The sequence below is a fragment of the Rhinopithecus bieti genome, unplaced genomic scaffold, assembly GCF_001698545.2.
Source record: "Rhinopithecus bieti isolate Rb0 unplaced genomic scaffold, ASM169854v2 scaffold_11787, whole genome shotgun sequence".
Taxonomy (NCBI): Eukaryota; Metazoa; Chordata; class Mammalia; order Primates; family Cercopithecidae; genus Rhinopithecus; species Rhinopithecus bieti.
Genome location: NW_016806926.1, coordinates 460293 through 478454, shown reverse-complemented (window position 1 = coordinate 478454; position 18162 = coordinate 460293). Strand labels below are relative to the sequence as shown.

The following is an 18162-nucleotide window of genomic DNA, read 5'->3' as shown; positions in this document are numbered from 1 at the left end:
AGCTTCTTTTGAGTATTTGGACCTAAGTTACTTCTCCGCTGTAGAGTAGCTTCTTATCTCTTTTTCATGGATAAAAATAGAATTTTCCTTCCAAAATAAGAAAAGTAAGAGAAAGTCAGAGCCTATGACCCTACACTAGCCTGGGCCTTATTCATATGTAAAACTCATCTATAAAATGAAGGAATTTGACTAGATTCTGGGCTGAGTGCTCTGGTATAAATAATTCCTAACTGCAATTAGTTTATAATCTGATAACAGGGTTAGGCTAGTAAGTGAATGACAATAACATATACCAGAGTAATGGTAAATGTACGGCAAATACTATCAGCAACATACAAATGGGTGCTGGTACTCAATGATGGGAAAGCTCACATCTGGTTGAGGCAACTGAGGTGAGTCTCCTTGGAGGAAACAGCATGTTTTGACAAATATAAGGTAGGGATGGTATTGCAGGGAAAGTGATTAGAAGATATCAAAGGCACAGAAATACGCCATAAAAACACAAAGTGGTCTGGATTTAGTTAAGCATGGAAAGCAGTAAACTCTGAGTCTTTACTTTAGCATTGAATATAATATAGTACAATTATTTCTTAATTCTTCCACCAGTTTATATTCAATATACTCTAAGGTTTCCAGATGAATTTTCTAAAAAAATATTGTCATTATTTGGGAAGATAATTTATGTGACAGTACTAGAGACATTTCTATACCTAGAATATTTATTGGCATGAATTTTTCCTTCTACATCAACACGAACATACTGTTAACTCAACCTAAACTTAGTTCAATGCCCTCACTTTTCATTAGTTCACACCTGCAGTGGATTGTCATTTTTTCTTGAATAATAATTTCAAGATGATATTTTATCTGTAGTTAGTATCATATAATATACAATGAAATTTTCTAGTAATGCCTACATGTAACGAAGAAAGTGCTTTTGGGGTTGATAAAATGGATTCCATTGTTTATATGTAGATTATGAGAAATCAGATTTTCTTGTACTTCACCTTATTAGACAATTACACATGCACACACGCTTTGTTACACAGATTTCTTTCCTATAAGGAATAATTTGTCATCCATGAGTTGGATTCAAAGCTATCATAAATAATAAAAGGAACCCTCTGTGAGTAAATACAAGTGAAGAACTTAATCCCCTCTTGAGATCAGAGTGTAACATGTGTATATTGCAGAGAAGAAAGGGACACCCAGCTCTAAAGTTTGTCATGACAAGAGATGCTTTAGCCTACTCCATTTTATCTTTCCAATATTAACATGATTTAAGGGAAGAAATTCAAATAAACATTTTAGGATTGGATTTATTCCTTTAATTCACAAAACATTTCACCCATTAAAATTAATTATATATCTTTGTCTTAAGAATTTGCTTTAAAATAATTATGGTTTTACATTTAAATATTTTTGTTTTAAATATCTGGTGCTTTCTACCTTTTTTTTTTTTTTTTTTGGTACAAGAGGCAATTTTGGGTCATTTGACACTGTTTGGCAAAACAGAGAAAAACAAATTAGGCCAATATATCCAACAGATATAAAGCTGTCATATTCCCTGTGGATAGCCATTCTTTTGGTGATAATTTTAGTATCAGTAGAACTGTTTCTAAATGAAATACCATGCTTTCAAAATATCCCTTTCATTCTCATCTACTGATGTTACGGTGTATGGTGTGATCCAAACTAGGCACTGTAGTTTGGCTTAATAACTAATAAACCTCCCAACAACTGAAAGGAATATAGTCTATTTAAAATACATCTCTAAATTCTGTCAGTTCTCTCCTGTAAACATTTCTCATGTTTGTGCCCTTAGTCAAGCCCTGCTAAATTCTTGCTAATATTCTTCCAGCTTAGCTCCTTCATCTCCTCCAATCCACCCTCAATGCCTCTGCCTTAGAGACTTCAATAACAACAATGAGGCTGCAACCCTTCTGTGATTATCCCTAACTGTAAGCTTTATTTGTCAGGGACTAGAACCTACTTTCCATTTTCGACAAAAAAGGCCAAAGTTTTAAGAAATAATCAGATCATGTTCTTCTTCGATGGTTACCTGCTGTGTGGCCTGTGACACATGTCATGACAGTGCCTTGGCCCACCCCTCTCCTTCTTGTTCACTGCATTCCAGTCTCATTGGCCAGTTTTCTGTACTTCAGATGTATCAGGGCCTTTCAAACTGCTGCTTCCCCTGCCTGGAACCTTCTCCCTCCAAAGCTTCAAGGGGTGGGCTGGTTCTTGTCATTTAGGTTTCACCTTAAATGCTACCCCTAACTTTCTCCTTCACTCAAGTCCACATTACTGTTAGACTTTTTTAGTACGATGAATAAGATAAGCACTTTCTGACATATTATTTATATTTTTTTTTACTTGCTTATTATCTGTCTCTCCTACTAGAATGAAGCTCCATAAAACCAAAAGCCTTTGTTTGTGTCACAATTGCCATGGGCCCCATACCTAGCCTAGTGCCTAGCACGAGGTAGCGGCTCAGTAGATATTGGTCACATAAATGAATGCTCATATGCCATGTGGGTCCATCTTGGTATCTGGTACAGTGCTTGTTACTTAATAGGTATCTCTTGAAAGAATAAAAATTTGAATGTCTTTCTGTTATCTCCAGATAAAGTCTTAGGTCTTTAGTGTGGCATATAGGACTTCTCCTGTCTATTACCTCAAGATAAAGTCTAAGTCTGTTGTGTGGCATATAGGACTTCTCCTGTCTTGGATCCCATTCATCGCTCCTATTGCTCTTCCTCTTCCTCCTCCCATTTTATTCTCTGGAAATACTCAATTTCCTGCTTTTAGCTAGACATACCATGCTATTTCACACTGCCATCCCTTTCTGCATTGTGTTCCTCTGCCTGGAATGTCCCAGTTGCCATGAAACCTGTCCTTTCTTACCATCACCCCCAGTGCACAGCTGATCAGTTTCCTCTCAGTTTTCATAAAGCCTTGAACCTACTATCGAATTTTCCATACTGAAATGTAATTTCTTTTTTTCTTTTTTTTAATTTTTGAGACGGAGTCTTACTCTGTCGCCAGGCTGGAGTGCAGTGGTGTGATCTCAGCTCACTGCAACCTCTGCCTCCCATGTTCAAGCGATACAGGTGCACGCCACCATGCCCAGCTAATTTTTTGTATTTTTAGTAATGACGGGGTTTCACCATGTTTGCCACGATGGTCTTGATCTCTCTATTTTTTTTTTTTTTTGGGACACAGTCTCGCACTGTTGCCAGGCTGGAGTGCAATGGTGACATCCCAGCTCACTGCAACCTCCGCCTTCTGGGTTCAAGCGATTTTCCTGTCTCAGTCTTCCGAGTAGCTGGGACAACAGGTACGCATCACCACACCCAGCTAATTTTTGTATTTTTAGTAGAGATGGGGTTTCACCATGCTGGCCAGACAGTCTCAATCTCCTGACCTCGTGATCCACCCGCCTCAGACTCCCAAAGTGCTAGGATTACAGGAGTGAGCCACAGTGCCTGACCTGAAATGTAATTTTTTTAAAAAAGCCTTCTCTGTCTTCCTTAATAGACAGCAAGAGAATGTTCTCTGACAACAGGGCCATCCATGCCCTATTCTTTCTGGCACCTAGTTGAATGCCTGACATCTACTGAAACCACAATAAATATCTGTTGAATTGAGTGATCTAAACCTTAGCCATATGAGTATGAGCATTTTAAAGATGGCTTGCTAATAAGGAAGCCAAAATGCCTTCATTTCAAAATATGTCTGGTTACAGTTAAAAGTTGAAATATGTACAAGAGTCAGCCTAACAAGAACATGAGAGTGTTTTATCACCTTACAAAAATAGTGAGATCTGTTACCTAGATTAGATTTAATAACTACATTAAGTTGATGGACAGTGACAAAATATAGCATTTCCTAATATTTACCAAGGAATAAAAAAAGCACATACGACAGAGCTATAGCAATTACATTTTTTAAAAGTATAATAATCTTAAAAAAAAATACTAATACTTACTTATTTTTGGTCAGTCATTAGCTTCAAATCTGGCTTACTTCTCACAGGCCTTTCCAAAAAACATAATACTAGTGGTTCCAAAGTCTTTTTAAAGGATTTCATTTAACAACTGCTAACACAGCTGGCCTGAGGTTTTAATCCCAATCACAGCACCAATCACATAAACCCAACAGAAAGCAAAAAGAGAAAAAAAAACCAAAGCGGTCCTTCTAAGAAAATACAGAGCAATAGATGATGCTCGCCAACCCCAGAGAAGCGTCTGTACATTAACCTCATCACGTTTTGCAATGCAAACTGCTCATTAAAAACATTCAAGATCATTTTTAACCTGTAGGTCATTTCCTTAATCTATCAACTTAAGAAAAAATCAGATTTGACTATTTCATTTAAAATAACTCAACAGGTTAGAAATACTGGAAACAAATCAATTTCAAAACTCTTTTGAAAGAAAAGTGGGAGCTATGAAAGAGTGCTAAAAAGAGCCTAGATTGGCCATGCACCAGCCCACATTTCTCCCCACCTCAGGCAGCTGGCTGTTAGCATTATCTAGAGAAGCCTCCAAGGTTGGGGTCTCATCCCTGATTTGAAGCATGTCTTCTGTTGTGATGCTGCCAATGGAATCTTGAGACTGGAGAAGTAAGTCAGGATGGTCTGGCATTGTTTCATCAGTGGCAGAATCACTATTTAACTAAAAAGAGAAACAGTAAAATGAGGAATTCATTTATGAGTCAGTGATGGTCACAAAAGCCACAAGAAACATTCTCTATCATAAAATATTTTAGGGGCTTCATTATAAAGTTTCTGAGATTCCTAAAATCATCTTTCTTTCCTTCCAGTCTATACCAGAATGGGTGTTATTAGGGTAAGCAGCTAACCTCTCGGTAGAACTAAGTACGCATTAATACAGGCTAAATTTTGCTACACAAAAACTATCAAAGTGGAAGAACTCTATGTAACTATGATAACCTTGAGCTGAAATTCATATTGGAGCTGAATTCATATTGGAGCTGAATTCAAATTCATTCATGGAGGACCAAGCTTTATGTGGAACAGTTAAGTGAATGGGCACTAGAGATAGACTGCTTGATTCAAATCTACTTACTAGCTATGTGTCCTGAGACATGTAATCTTCAGATGTGCAATAAACATACTTGCCTTGTGCTGGGAGGAGAGTTATGGTGACTGAACACGTACAATACCTTGAACAGGGCCGGGTGCATCATAGACAGTCAGTAAGTGGTAACGTATTATTGCTGCTGTTAGCAGCAGCAGTTGGTCATTGGACACTTAAATGGGAGAGGGGCAGTTAGTGGAAAGACAAACGGGACACCAATGAGATGTAAAAAAACGAGAGATGACTGGACGCCAACCACAAACCAACAACTTGACATTGTGCCTAAAGCAGCTCAGGCCCTGCCATTCAACATCACCGTCAGCACTTTGCCAGCAGGTCGAGTGGAACAAATGGATCTAAACTAAAGGTAGGTGGCTGAGTGCGGTGGCTCATGCCTGTGATCCTGCCACTTTGGGAGGCCGAGGCGGGAGGATCACTTGAGGCCAGGAGTTCAAGACTAACCTGGGCAACATAGCAAGACCCCATCTCTAAAAAAATTTTTTAAAAATTAGCTGTGCATATGTGGCGTGCACCTGTAGTCCTAGCTACTTGAGAAGCTGAGGCAGGAGGATCACTTGAGACCAGGAGTTTAAGAATGCAGTGAGCTATGGTTGCGCCACTGCACTCCAACCTGGGTGATGGTGCGGACCCCGTCCCTAAAGAATAAAGAAAGGAGGCATTCATGTAAGAGCTGTGTAACCATAGCTGGTGCCTCGTCTCCACTGGTTGCTTCCTTATTACATGTACCAGGGTAGCTCTTCCATGTGCCTTCTCCTTCTTTACAGTGCCATCTTCAAGTTCCAACCCTACCACTGGCTTTCTTGCATACTGACTCTTCTGAAATAACAGGCTACTCTTGCAGCTTTCATTTTCCACTCACTGTTTACTTGATCTTGAAAGGGACCAAACTTGTGCTCTGTCTTTCCACACTACACTAACTAGGAAAGAAAAGCAGGCAGTGAATTAAACGGTGTTGGTGCTCACACTGATACGAAAAATATGTTATCACTGAAGGCCTCTAATAGGGCCTAAAACAACTCACTGCGATTAGGAAAGAAGCAAGAGAAATTATGTTTTAGCAGCTAACAGGTGTGCAGTATCAACCTAGTAAGTTTAGTGCTGTCACGAATAACAACACGGTACTCCATTACTGCTGCAATCTTGTAGATTCATTTCAGTGTGTGCATTTCACCCATACTGAAATGAAAACTGGAAAATCAGGAAATAATCATTATGAAGTTGGAAGTTAAGAGGAAAATGAGACCAACTGTCTCTGTAAGAAAAGTGAATTGTATACCATCTGTGTGCGTGAGAGTATCTGGCTTGCTGTAAGTGCCGCTTCTTCTTCTGAGGACTCATCCGTATCCTCCTGATTGGTGAGGTTCAGGCTGGGGGTGCTACTAGAGCACTGGTACTCTTGGAGGGATGGAGTGTCCCCTTTGTCAATACTGTCTAGTGAGCGCCTGCGAACTCCCCAGTTGAAATTGTCCATACTTTCACCCTGGAAAAGCAAGACACGATTTCTAAAACCTTAAATACATACTTCTAAATGTACTAAATGTAATATACCAGAAAAACATATACCAAGATGAAAAATACTTAATGCATCATTAAAAGCAGAGATTCAATCAGCCCTTCAATTTCTTTAAACTGTTAACATACCATCAAATATTTATATTTAAAAATATCAAAATTATTTGGTTGACAACCTGTTTTAACTAAATAATTTTCTTGACTTTCTATCTTGTATTACTGGGGACCAATTAAATCTACTATCTAAGTCATTTCTATTCTAATATACAAACATGAATGAGACCACAAAGAAGACAAGTACCTCACAGATGACAACAAACAATACACAACACCAGGCTGCAACTTACCTGCAGCTCCTGGTTAGCAAAAAGGAAAACATACAGAATTAGAAAAAAACGAAGACAAACATTTAAATATACACTACACTTTTGGGGCAAACTCTTTGTGATTTCTCAAACCCAAAGACTGATTCAAGCTCTGGATTAAGCTTTGTGCAGAAAGTCAACATGTGATTCAAACCTTTTCTTATGCAAAATATGCTATGAAAAAGTCAGACAGACACTCACAACAACATTTCTATGATACACTTTGGCAACACAAACTTTAATAAAATCTTCAAGATTTATAAAGGTTTAATACTTAGTACAATGCAAAAACTGACTTCAAATACCCACATGCAGTTGACAACATACAAGGTCACAAATTATTTTAGTTGGTAGTATGGCTCTGGCTAAATTCAATGGTCATTTTTTGCTATAAAATATAATTTAAAATCAAGATCACAGCCAACAAAACATAACTGTTGCCAAGAGGAAATATGACAAATTTCAATTTCTCCCACTTAAGGATTTATATAAGTTATGTTTCTGTTATTCTAAGCTGCTCCTCCTTTTGTAAGGATATAATCCTTACAATTTTTCGTAGGTCCTGATATAACAAACCACATTGAGCTGGTTAGCAAAATATGTTTTTTTTTCTGTATGCCTTTACACAGGAATTGTCCAGATCAGAAGTTTTCAATTTTTTTTTTTTTAAGCAGAAGAATACTTATTTCAAATGCACTTTTAGATGGAATTCAATTGTGCAAAACTAAGAAAACCAGAGCTGCTCTGGTCGAAGGTGTACAGGAGGTTGGTCCATTGGGTCTTTGAATCTGTCCCTGCTGTTTCTGAAGATATCTTGGAAGCCCTAGTGCTCTGCATGTCAGAGTTTGAAAACCACCCTCCTAGAACGTATCATTTCAAATATTATTATGTATCAAAACACATAATGGCAATGGCCCTCAATATATATTTGGTGAGTGAACGAATATGCACTGTGGGCTTTCAAAGTGAGCAGGTATTTTACTATAATTTTCATTAGTGGTTAAGTTTGTTTTGTAGCAATCAAAGTATTTCCTGTTACCATGTTTTAAACAAGACTACATCCAGGTTTTAGAAAATCTGTATCGCTGATTTGGCCTAATTATGGGGATAAATTAGCATGCTCCACCCCAGCCCTGATTACTGTGACTTGAATTAAAGACAGAACTACAATAAACACCCTTAGTTCATCTGACTAAGGTTCTATTAAAAGCCGTATTTATTACCACTGACATTTTAGAGCACTGAATGAACTTGAAAGCATTTACGGTTCTCTTTAAACAAAAGAGGCAAACAAAAGAAAATAACCTTACCATTACAAAAATGTCAAGAGCCTGCCTTTAGAAATCTAAATTCTGGACTGAAAAAAGCAAAGAACTACAGAAGAGTTTAGAAGCTGCTCCTGGTCTTGGGTAGGGCAGCAGGTCTCTTTAACCTATTCCACTCTGTTACTTGGTTGTGCAAGTCTGTTCTATTTCCTACAATGTATTTTTTTAAATGATGAGTGTGAAACTAATTTTAGGGTGGTAACATACACTTTTTGGGAAAAAAAAAAGAATAGAAAGGAAGAGAATAGAAAATATCAGTATGCATAGCATAGAGTTTGGATGCATATTCTTGAAACTTTTATTTTTAAAGATATATATACTTGGATGTGATATAAAATACATTAACTGTGGATTAATGTCAAAAAAAGTTTAAAGGCTACTGCTCTGAAAGGTGCTGAATAATACTTGTTCTTGAGTTCCTGTGAACCTATACAATTGTGTCTTTGGGAAAATGTAAATGGTGGAGTATTCCATAGGAGCCTACACAGCTCCTAAGCTGACATGAAGGCATTTGCATTACTTGGAGGCACCATGGTCACATCCTCACATCTGCAGGGGGTACTGAGGCATGTTGAGGAGGGGGATCTTTACTTCCTTAAACTGGTCTTCCATGGACAATGAACAGTGTGATATGGGAAAGTGCATTACATTTCATTCCTCCACCTCACCTATTACAGCCAAAGGAAACACCCCTACAAGAAGAGCTGATGAATGTGTATGAGCTGTATATGAGTTATATATATATATATGAGAGTAGATGAATGTGTATGAGTTGTATACGTATATGTACATGAGAGTTGATAAATGTGTATGAGCTGTATGAGTTGTATACGTATATGTACATGAGAGTTGATAAATGTGTATGAGCATTAATTATTGAGTGCGTATTACCGTGTAATGTATATGAAGAAAGTTTGAATGTGTTTACGAGCTGTATTGAGGTTGTATATGGGTAAATGATATTAATGGAGGAGTTGAATGTGTAACAAAGTCTGTTATATAAGTTGTTATATGTGTTATGTATATTGAAGTTGATGAATGTTAGTAAAACCAAGGCTGTATATGAGTTGTATATTTGTGTATGTATATGAAAGAGTTGAGAATATGTACAAAGCTGTATATGAGTTGCATATGCTTATATTGTCATATGAGAGTGATGAAATGTGTACAAAGCCTGTATATGAATTAATTGTGTATGTCTATGCATATGAGAGTTGATGAATGTGTATGAGCTGTATATGAATTGTATATGTGTATGTATATGAGAGTTGATGAATGTGTATGAGTTGTATATGAGTTGTATATGTGTATGTATATGAGAGTTGATGAATGTGTATGAACTAGTTTTGTGGGCTAATAAATCTACTTTTTGAGTTATGAATTCCATTTAGAAAGCATCTAAATTGACATAACTACCAGTATAATATAATCCAGACCAATCAATTTAGAAGAGAAACGCTTTGAGTATTAAATGAAATCAGGCATTTGAGAGAGTTACCTACATCATAAAGAAGAAAGTGATTCAGAATGTCAAAGAAGGAATCTCAGTCATTTGCCAAAGGGAAGAGTTCTAGAAAGCCAAACCCTTTGTGATAGTCAATTTAGTGGTAAGTGCAACTTTCTTTAAAGTTGTCCTTAATCAATTTTCATATAAATTTTTACCATTTGGCTGCATATTAGTTTATAAGACAAATTATGCAAAACATTTAAGTCTAAGCATACCCTGAAAATAATTTTGAAGAAATCCATTTTTTAATTTTATATTTTAAAGATAAAGGTGAAAATGGAATGTTTCTCTTTTATCTCAGACTTATTCTGCTATTGACTAATTGTGGTAATCAAATTTAGTTCCTAATTTAGAGTTTTACCTTTTTGACCTTACACTGACCTCAATAAGATCCTCTGATCAAATCCTTAATTCTCATACAACTGTTCTATAAATATTAACAGAGAAAGCCCACATCCTTACCTCTGCATCTTCCAGTTCAACATCTAAAAAGTCAAAATCCTTAAAAACACCAAACTGTTGTTCACTGCTATTATCTTCCACAGCTACTTCTTCCTCTTGAATTATGTCTTCTGTTGTAGAAATTAGGCTAGTCTGTTGGTCACTGACTTCCAAATCCTCATTAGAAGAAAATACAACCTGATGACCGATAAAAAAAAGTCCATCCATCAGCTTTGTCACTCTGCATATGAGATATCAGTACCCCAAAGCCACTGCAGACCTCATTCTTCAATGCATTCAGAGCTTAAATTTGGTCTTCATGTTTAACTAGTTGAACACCCAGTTAGCAACACTAGTTGCTACACTAGTTGGCTGCCAGGTGTCACAAGAGACAAGAAATCTTTTTTTCATTCTGAGTTAATACCGTAAGTAAGGTAAATTAGAAAAGGCAAGAAAGGAGACAGATCAGTTGTTCATGGAATAACATGATCTTTAAGACCTTGACACAAGCCTTCAGGATTACTCACTGATGGGTTCTTTGGGAGGCCAGATTCTGGACCACAGAGAGAAAGCACATTCATTAGCTTTTCTCTTGTTCTTCGCTAAAGAAAAAAAAAATTAAAATGTTAGGACTACTGATAAAATAAGACAAATTCTCAAGTTTTCATATATATAACAAAACTGATTCTTCTATGAATGTTCCATTTTGATATTCTTTATGTACCTGTGATAACTGTGGCCTTTTCCAACTAACAGGAACCAAGGCGTTAGAATTAGAACCAGAAGAAGTTGAGGAAGTACTTCTAGTGACAGCAATAACTTTTGGTTTCCCATTTCTTCCAGCTGCACTGTGCTGATCACCATATTTGTTTCCAATAATTGGTGTCTACACAGAAACAAAATGTCAGTGTTTGCCTCAAATATTTCAACATAAAAGAAACTTAAAAGGGTTAACAGTGCACCTATATTTTTTACAAACAAAAAAACAACATGAGGAGAGAAATAACTTTGCATGAGGTAGATGTTAACAAAGATCAAAGGTAATGATATATACATTTTTAATCAAGAGGCTTTATTAGAAATAATAATTTTACATCTGAGGTTATCAGAAAGCTTATTCCTATTTTAAATATAATCTGCATTCTTTAAAACCACCACCTCCACCTTCCCCATCACAATTATAAAATATACCCAAAACTCGGAAAATATAAAAAAGATTTATATTTTAAATATAAAATCATCTGTTTTCTTACCACTCAGACTTAATATTTGTTAAATTTTGGCACTTTTCCAATGCATATTGTTAAGTATGCCTCAGCAATGTGGTTTAGCAAATACTGAAGATAAGTAACAAAAGAGGAACATTTCTATGTAGATTCTTACTACAAATCTGATGTGTAATACTTCCAAAATTTATTTCAGTAAAATTCTATGATAATCAAAAACTCATTTATATTTGACTTTGTAAAGTGTTTTAAATTTGCAATTGAAAATAAAATTCAAGCTCATCTGCATGTCATACGAGTCCCTTTATACTCAACTGATCATCCTTCTTCTCCCTAGCCTCAAATATGACCACTTCCCCCTCTCTGAACTTCACACAGCAGCAAAACTGAGCTTGCTCTTGTTTTCCAAACATACCATGCTCTTTTATAGACCCCTGTTTTAGCTTATGTTGCTCCTTTGCATGGAATATCCACTAAGTAAACTTCTAATCATCTTTTAGTGATGACTCCAGACTTCTAAGGAGGCCTTCTCTTCTACCACCACCCCTGTGTAATCAAACTTGGACAGTTAACATGCTGACTGTAAACTGTTTATGTGCCTGACTTCCCTACTACACATGTATCCGTTGGACCATGTGTGATTGCCTCTATACCTCTGCTGTATCTCCAGTGCCTATGCATGGCAGGTACTGAGGAATTTTTGATGAAACAAACTGAAATTAAGTATACGAAATGTTTTGAGAATTTGCATCACTGCTTCAAATAACATAATTAAGTTATACGATCAATTTCTGAATCAGAAGGAAAAGAAAAGCCAAGCTTCTCTATCATATTCCCATGCTATTATACATACATCTTGCTAGAAATTCTCAGATATTATTAACTAAAAAATTAGTAACAAATATGCTTTCTATATAAAAAAATAAAGTTTAGGATAAATTCTAATGCCAAGATTAAACTGCGATAAAACATTTATCTATATAATTCTAAACAACAAAAAAGTAAGTGAGCTTCAATTTTTAATCTTTCTCAACCTTACAATACTTGATCAATAACTTCCTTCTTGAAAAGTTCCTCCCTTGGCTTCTGAAAGACCGTTTCAATGGCACCAAGGCACCAAGAGTGGGCTCAGGTGTCAAGGGAAAAAAAATTGGGACTCTCAGCAAGGATGAAAAATTGTTAAATGAGATTTTTATTAATATGCAGCATAGCCAGGCTCCAGGGTTCCTTCCAGACTGGTGGCCCCTGCTTCTGTCTAGTCCTAAAATATCCAGTTTCTCAGGTTTCCTTTAGTTGTTGCCTTCTGTTCTTTTTAGTTTTCCTTCCATGGTTTCAGCCATCCACTTACACAAGACTGAAACCCTTAATTTGTTACTTCCACCCAAGTTTTCCTCTAAAACTTCAGATCCCAAAATTTAATTGACCACCAGGCACCTCCTTTAGTATGTTTCTGGGTCACTTCTGAGTCAACATGTCCAAGAGGGAACTCATTGCCTTCTCCTTCCTTGCTGTAAGATCTGTTCCTGCAATTCCACTCTCTTGAATGGTGCAACATTCATCTACCTGTCAAGGCCATTCATCAAATCCTTGATACCTCTTCCCCACTTTCCCATTAAATCCCATTAGTTACTTCCTTGGTCTTTTTGTAAACCATCTCTCTTCCTTCTTCATTATCCCTGCAATTGTCTTGGGACAGTCCCATATTATCTTTTGCCCAAATTCTTCTAACAGATTCCTTACCAACTGTCCTCTCCTCCTCCCTGCTCTATTTTCTATGCTATGGCTAGAGTGATCCTCCTAAAACACAAACCCTAATATGCCAACTAAAAATCCTTTAAGAGCTCCTGCTGGTTTAGATAAAACCAGCTTGTTACTATGAAATGCAAGATCCCCATGAGCTTGCCCCTTCCTATGCCTTCAGCCTCATCTCTCATCACACTCTAATTGCATTTTTTTGAACTCTGTGACCAAGGTATGCTGTAATACTTGGAAGTGTCCAGAACACCACTCTTTCTCATACTTACAAGCCTTCATTCACATATTCTCCATTTCTTTGCGTTTAACCTACCCTCTCCAAACTGCCATAGGTGCCTGTCTAGGATTACTTGTCTTTCAACATTCAGCTCAGATGTTGACTCCTTTCTGAAACCACTCCTTTAGATGGATGCTACATATTCCCCAAGCACTTTTAATTTATTCCAGCCGAGTGTTGATCACAATGTTTAGTTGTTAAGCTAAACACTGTTGGGAAGCTAAGTTGTGACATTTCTTTTAGATGGGGAATATACAGTCTGTTTCCCTAACAGACAGTAAGCTTTCTAACAGTAGGCCTTCCCCCAAACCCCACTTTGTTGTTCATAACAGCTATCATATTGTCTAACACTGGGTATGAGCTCAATCAATGTTTGTTGAATGAAAGAATGAATAAATAAACAAATGAAAATTCCTAGTAGAATATCTTCATCAATTTCTGAGCATCTTACCTCAGATATATCGAAATGAAAATCTAAGGTCTTCCCAGGCAACTCCTTAGACACATTATTAAAAATTTTAGTGAAGGATATTTCAGGAGAACCTGTATCTCCTCCATAGGTCTTGGGGATATCACTGGGTACGACAAGACTCGCAGAGCGTGACACCACCAGCTTTAATATGTTAAGGGCTTCCTTCCAGTAAGGACTCTGGTTTAAAAAATAATTGACACGTAAAAGTTACAAATGCACATTCAACTAAGAATAACAATTTACTGTATACCATGAAAATATTATTTCTACAAAAATGCTTGTAAAATTACTCATTTTAAGATCCTTAATGAAAGGTCTGAGTTACAAAAGGAAAGAAAACACAAGTTATTATTTGTACTGTTAGATTTATCAGATACCGTATGTGTAATAATGCTACCCAACTGAAATATCTTGCTTTTCTCTCAATAAGTGCTTTGTAATTATCATTAATTTGGACAGACTAATACAGTAACTTGGCAGTAGTATTAAACAAAAGATTTATATATACATCAACTTATAGGTGAATGAAGTTTATAGCTTTGAGACTCTAAAATTTAAGTATTTTAAGACTTTGCAGATAAAATTTTTTAACAAATACCTTCCTTTTAGACATAAAAATATTAAAATACTAAAATACAGTTAAGACTTTTTTTCTTGATGGCCCAGGCCCCAAATACTGACAGTAGATACCATGCTAAAGTGATGTTCTCAGGGATTACTGAGTTGTGTAGGGTGAGGTTTTTTTTCCCTACATATTTTGGCTATTTTAAAAAAAAATTTCTGCTTGACTTAGTTTTGTATATTCCTACCAATAAAATCTAGGGATGATTTATGAGATAGATGTACATGTAGAGAAGAGTCAATGTCTGATAAAGAATTTATAGTATCTTTCTTTTACCACCCACTGAAAAGGATACATAGAAAAAACTACTTCTTATTTAGGGTACCAAAAATCACATCTCAACCTTGTATTATATTATACATATTCTTTCACAGCTGATATCTGAGGAAAGAAAAATAACCATTAAGACATCAAAAAAAGGAAGTGAAAAATCTCTGGCAGAACTGGGCTATCCAATTGAGTTCGTAACATCTTGCTATGAAGACACCTAAAACACAAAATACTTGATAATAAAAAGGTCTACATGATACTGTGACATTTTAAGAACAGCACTGTAAAAAGTAGTTTAAAGGCCAGGAGCAGTGGCTCACAGCTGTAATCCCAGTACTTTGGGAGGTCAATGTGGCAGATCACTTGAGGTCAGGAGTTTGAGACCGGCCTGGCCAACGTGGTAAAACCCCATCTCCCCTAAAAATACAAAAATCAGCTAGGCATGGTGGCATGTGCCTCTAATTCCAGCTACTTGGGAGGCTGAGGCAGGATAATCCTTGAACCCAGGAGGCGGAAGTTGCAGTGAGCCAAGATCACACCTCGGCACTTCAGCCTGGGCAACAGAGTGAGACTCCATCTCAAAAAAAAAAACAAAACAAACAAACAAAAAAGTTTATATTTAACATAATCATGACCAAGTAGAAATAATGATCACTTTTTTCTGACAGAAATAATTACTATCTCTGGGCATCATGAAATGCTAAACTTTAAGATGTTTTCATAAATTATATTGCTGGTTGTGTTTAAACGTAAAAGATTATCAATAATTCAATTCTGTGAAATATTCAGTTGTTTAATAGAGCACAAGCCAGCCGCTGTGATGAGCCATCAGCTAAACATGATCTTGATTCACACATTTACAAGGAAATCTGGAAAAAAAATTAAGTCAACATTTTAAAATCAGGAGATTTTACAGAAAAATGTAGATTTCCAGCTTCTCTTAAAATGAGAAGTCTGGCCACACTGGACCCATATTCTAACATGAAAACCACCAGGGGAAGCTAAGTTGTGTTGCTTCTTTGAGATGGGGAGTGTGCAGTTCACTTAGCCACAAATCTATGCTCCTTCTGGTTACCTGCTTGTCCACTGGCAAGTTGAGCTTGTGGTTCTGAACATAAGAAATGTACCTATGGTTCATAAGGTAGTAAATTCAATGTGGTATATGTTTCTATGTGAAATATAGCAAATATTTTATAAGTTTTTTTCTTTAAGGTTTAAGAAGAAAAGAGAAATCTGCTTTAGAAAGAGATATAATTGCTATCTGGTAAAGCCTCACTCATTGAAGGGTTATAAGCCACAAGATAAACAGGGCCACCAGAAAATCTTCCGTTTTTTGGATATCGGCAATCACTGATTTTCAAGGGAATGTTAGAGGTAATCTGGATTACATAACTGAATCACTGAAAACATTTTAATACAGTTTTATTGCTTTCAGATATGAACTAGAATAAATTCCTTGCCAGCTAAGTATATCCCATTCTAAGTTTTGCTCTAGTGAATGCAAACATAACTGGAGTATAAACACAACATATTAATCTATTAAGGTTGTTAATGAGCTTGTTCTCTTTGGTGAGTTGTATCCATCCTACTGATCTGCTCAGCAATGACTTTCTTAACTGCTAGCTCAAACTGACAGCTTAACTGTCAGTTCAGTGAAGACCAGGCCGACTTGTCAGTGAAAATACAGTGAAGACCAGGCCGACTTGTCATCATTTACATTTAAATCAAGTTTAATTTTCCACTTTTTAAATATCTGGCACTTTTTATCAGACACACAAAAAAATCTCTAAAATGCAAACTCTTTAAGGAGGTTTTCTGTTTCTAAAAGTAGTGTATGCCTACTATGTAGAATCTCGTTAAAACAGAAAGGTGTGAAGAAAGAAAGAACAATGAAGCCAGGTGCAGTGGCTCATGCCTGTAATCCCAGCACTTTGGGAGGCTGAGGTGGGCAGATTACCTGAGGTCAGGAGTTCGAGACCAGCCTGGCCAACATGGCGAAGCCTATCTCTACTAAAAATACAAAAATTAGCTGGGTGTGGTGGTACATGCCTGTAATCCCAGCTACTTGGGAAGCTGAGGCAGGAGACTCGCTTGAATCCAGGAGGCAAAGGCTGCAGTGAGCCAAGACTGTGCCACTGCACTCCAGCCTGTGCAACAGAGCAAGACTCCATCTCAAAACAAAAACAAGAACAACCAATGAGTCACAGTCCTAATTGCCAGAGTTTTGACTGCTGCAATGTGAATATGCATTCCTTCCAGCCATTACAGAACATTATAGAAATTGTTAATATGAAAACTAGAAATTATACTAATTCAGATTCTGGTTTTTGTCACTTATATTGAGAACATTTTGCATACTACAGATATCCTGAAAACATTATTTATGGTTGAACCACTTCCCTATTCTTCAACACTTAAGGCACTTCCAATATTTTGTGATTATAAATCATTTCGAGATGAACAATGTTATATGTAAGTTTTGTGGTCACTCACCTGTACGTATTTGCCAATAATCTTTATGATCTCCAGATTAAACTGCTTGGCTGGGGCTGCAGACAGGTCAACATGACTCAATAGACTATAAATAATCTGTAGTAATGACTGCTGCATACTGGACAATCCTTTTTCTAATAGCTAAAAATAATATTAAAAGTAATATTAAAGTATACTTTAATCAGGTTGAATAAAACTCAATATTTACATTTAAGAGGCAGAAAAACATAGATTTAGCCTATGAGTTTACAGTTAGGTGAATTAGAAATCTAGAGACTAATAAAGTGAAAGGGAGTGTCTATTACTGTTATTTTTCCTTGGTTCAGAAAGCAGAATTAGACCATAACTTTTCATCTAAATCACGGTGTTTTATTTCCTTAACTAATTTAAAGGTATTACTTTATTATAAACTGACAAACATTTTCAGTGACTAGGAATCTCTTGCTTTTGACTTTTTCTTTGTGCCTATCTACTTAGTAATTTACTTTTCTGGGCATAAAGATACTTCTTAGGCATCAAATAGATACTAACTTTTTGTGCTATTCTAGGGCTACTTTATCATCCATTTTTTGCTTCCTATTTTAGGTAGGAAGCAAATATATCATAAAATAAAACTTTTCCAGAAGAAATACTTTTGTATGCTATAATTATTATTCTAGAAAAGATTTCTAAGCTAAAACCTAATTTTGTAAAAATAAAAATTATAACCATTCTCTATGATCAGGACCACTAAAACCCATTTTCCATTTTAAGTAGGTAAAGTGTGTATTA

The 18162-nt window shown here is 36.3% G+C and overlaps 1 protein-coding gene across 1 annotated transcript in view; it reads right to left on the bottom strand.

Annotated features, from left to right (window-relative positions):
* The window catches only part of FRYL (FRY like transcription coactivator), a 294438-nt gene that overhangs the window by 24727 nt on the left and 251549 nt on the right, over positions 1-18162 (bottom strand). The window contains 7 exon segments of the mRNA XM_017878697.1: positions 4512-4679; positions 6403-6606; positions 10298-10474; positions 10804-10878; positions 11001-11162; positions 13986-14183; positions 17392-17532. Of these exon segments, the coding sequence (XP_017734186.1) occupies positions 4512-4679; positions 6403-6606; positions 10298-10474; positions 10804-10878; positions 11001-11162; positions 13986-14183; positions 17392-17532 (1125 nt within the window).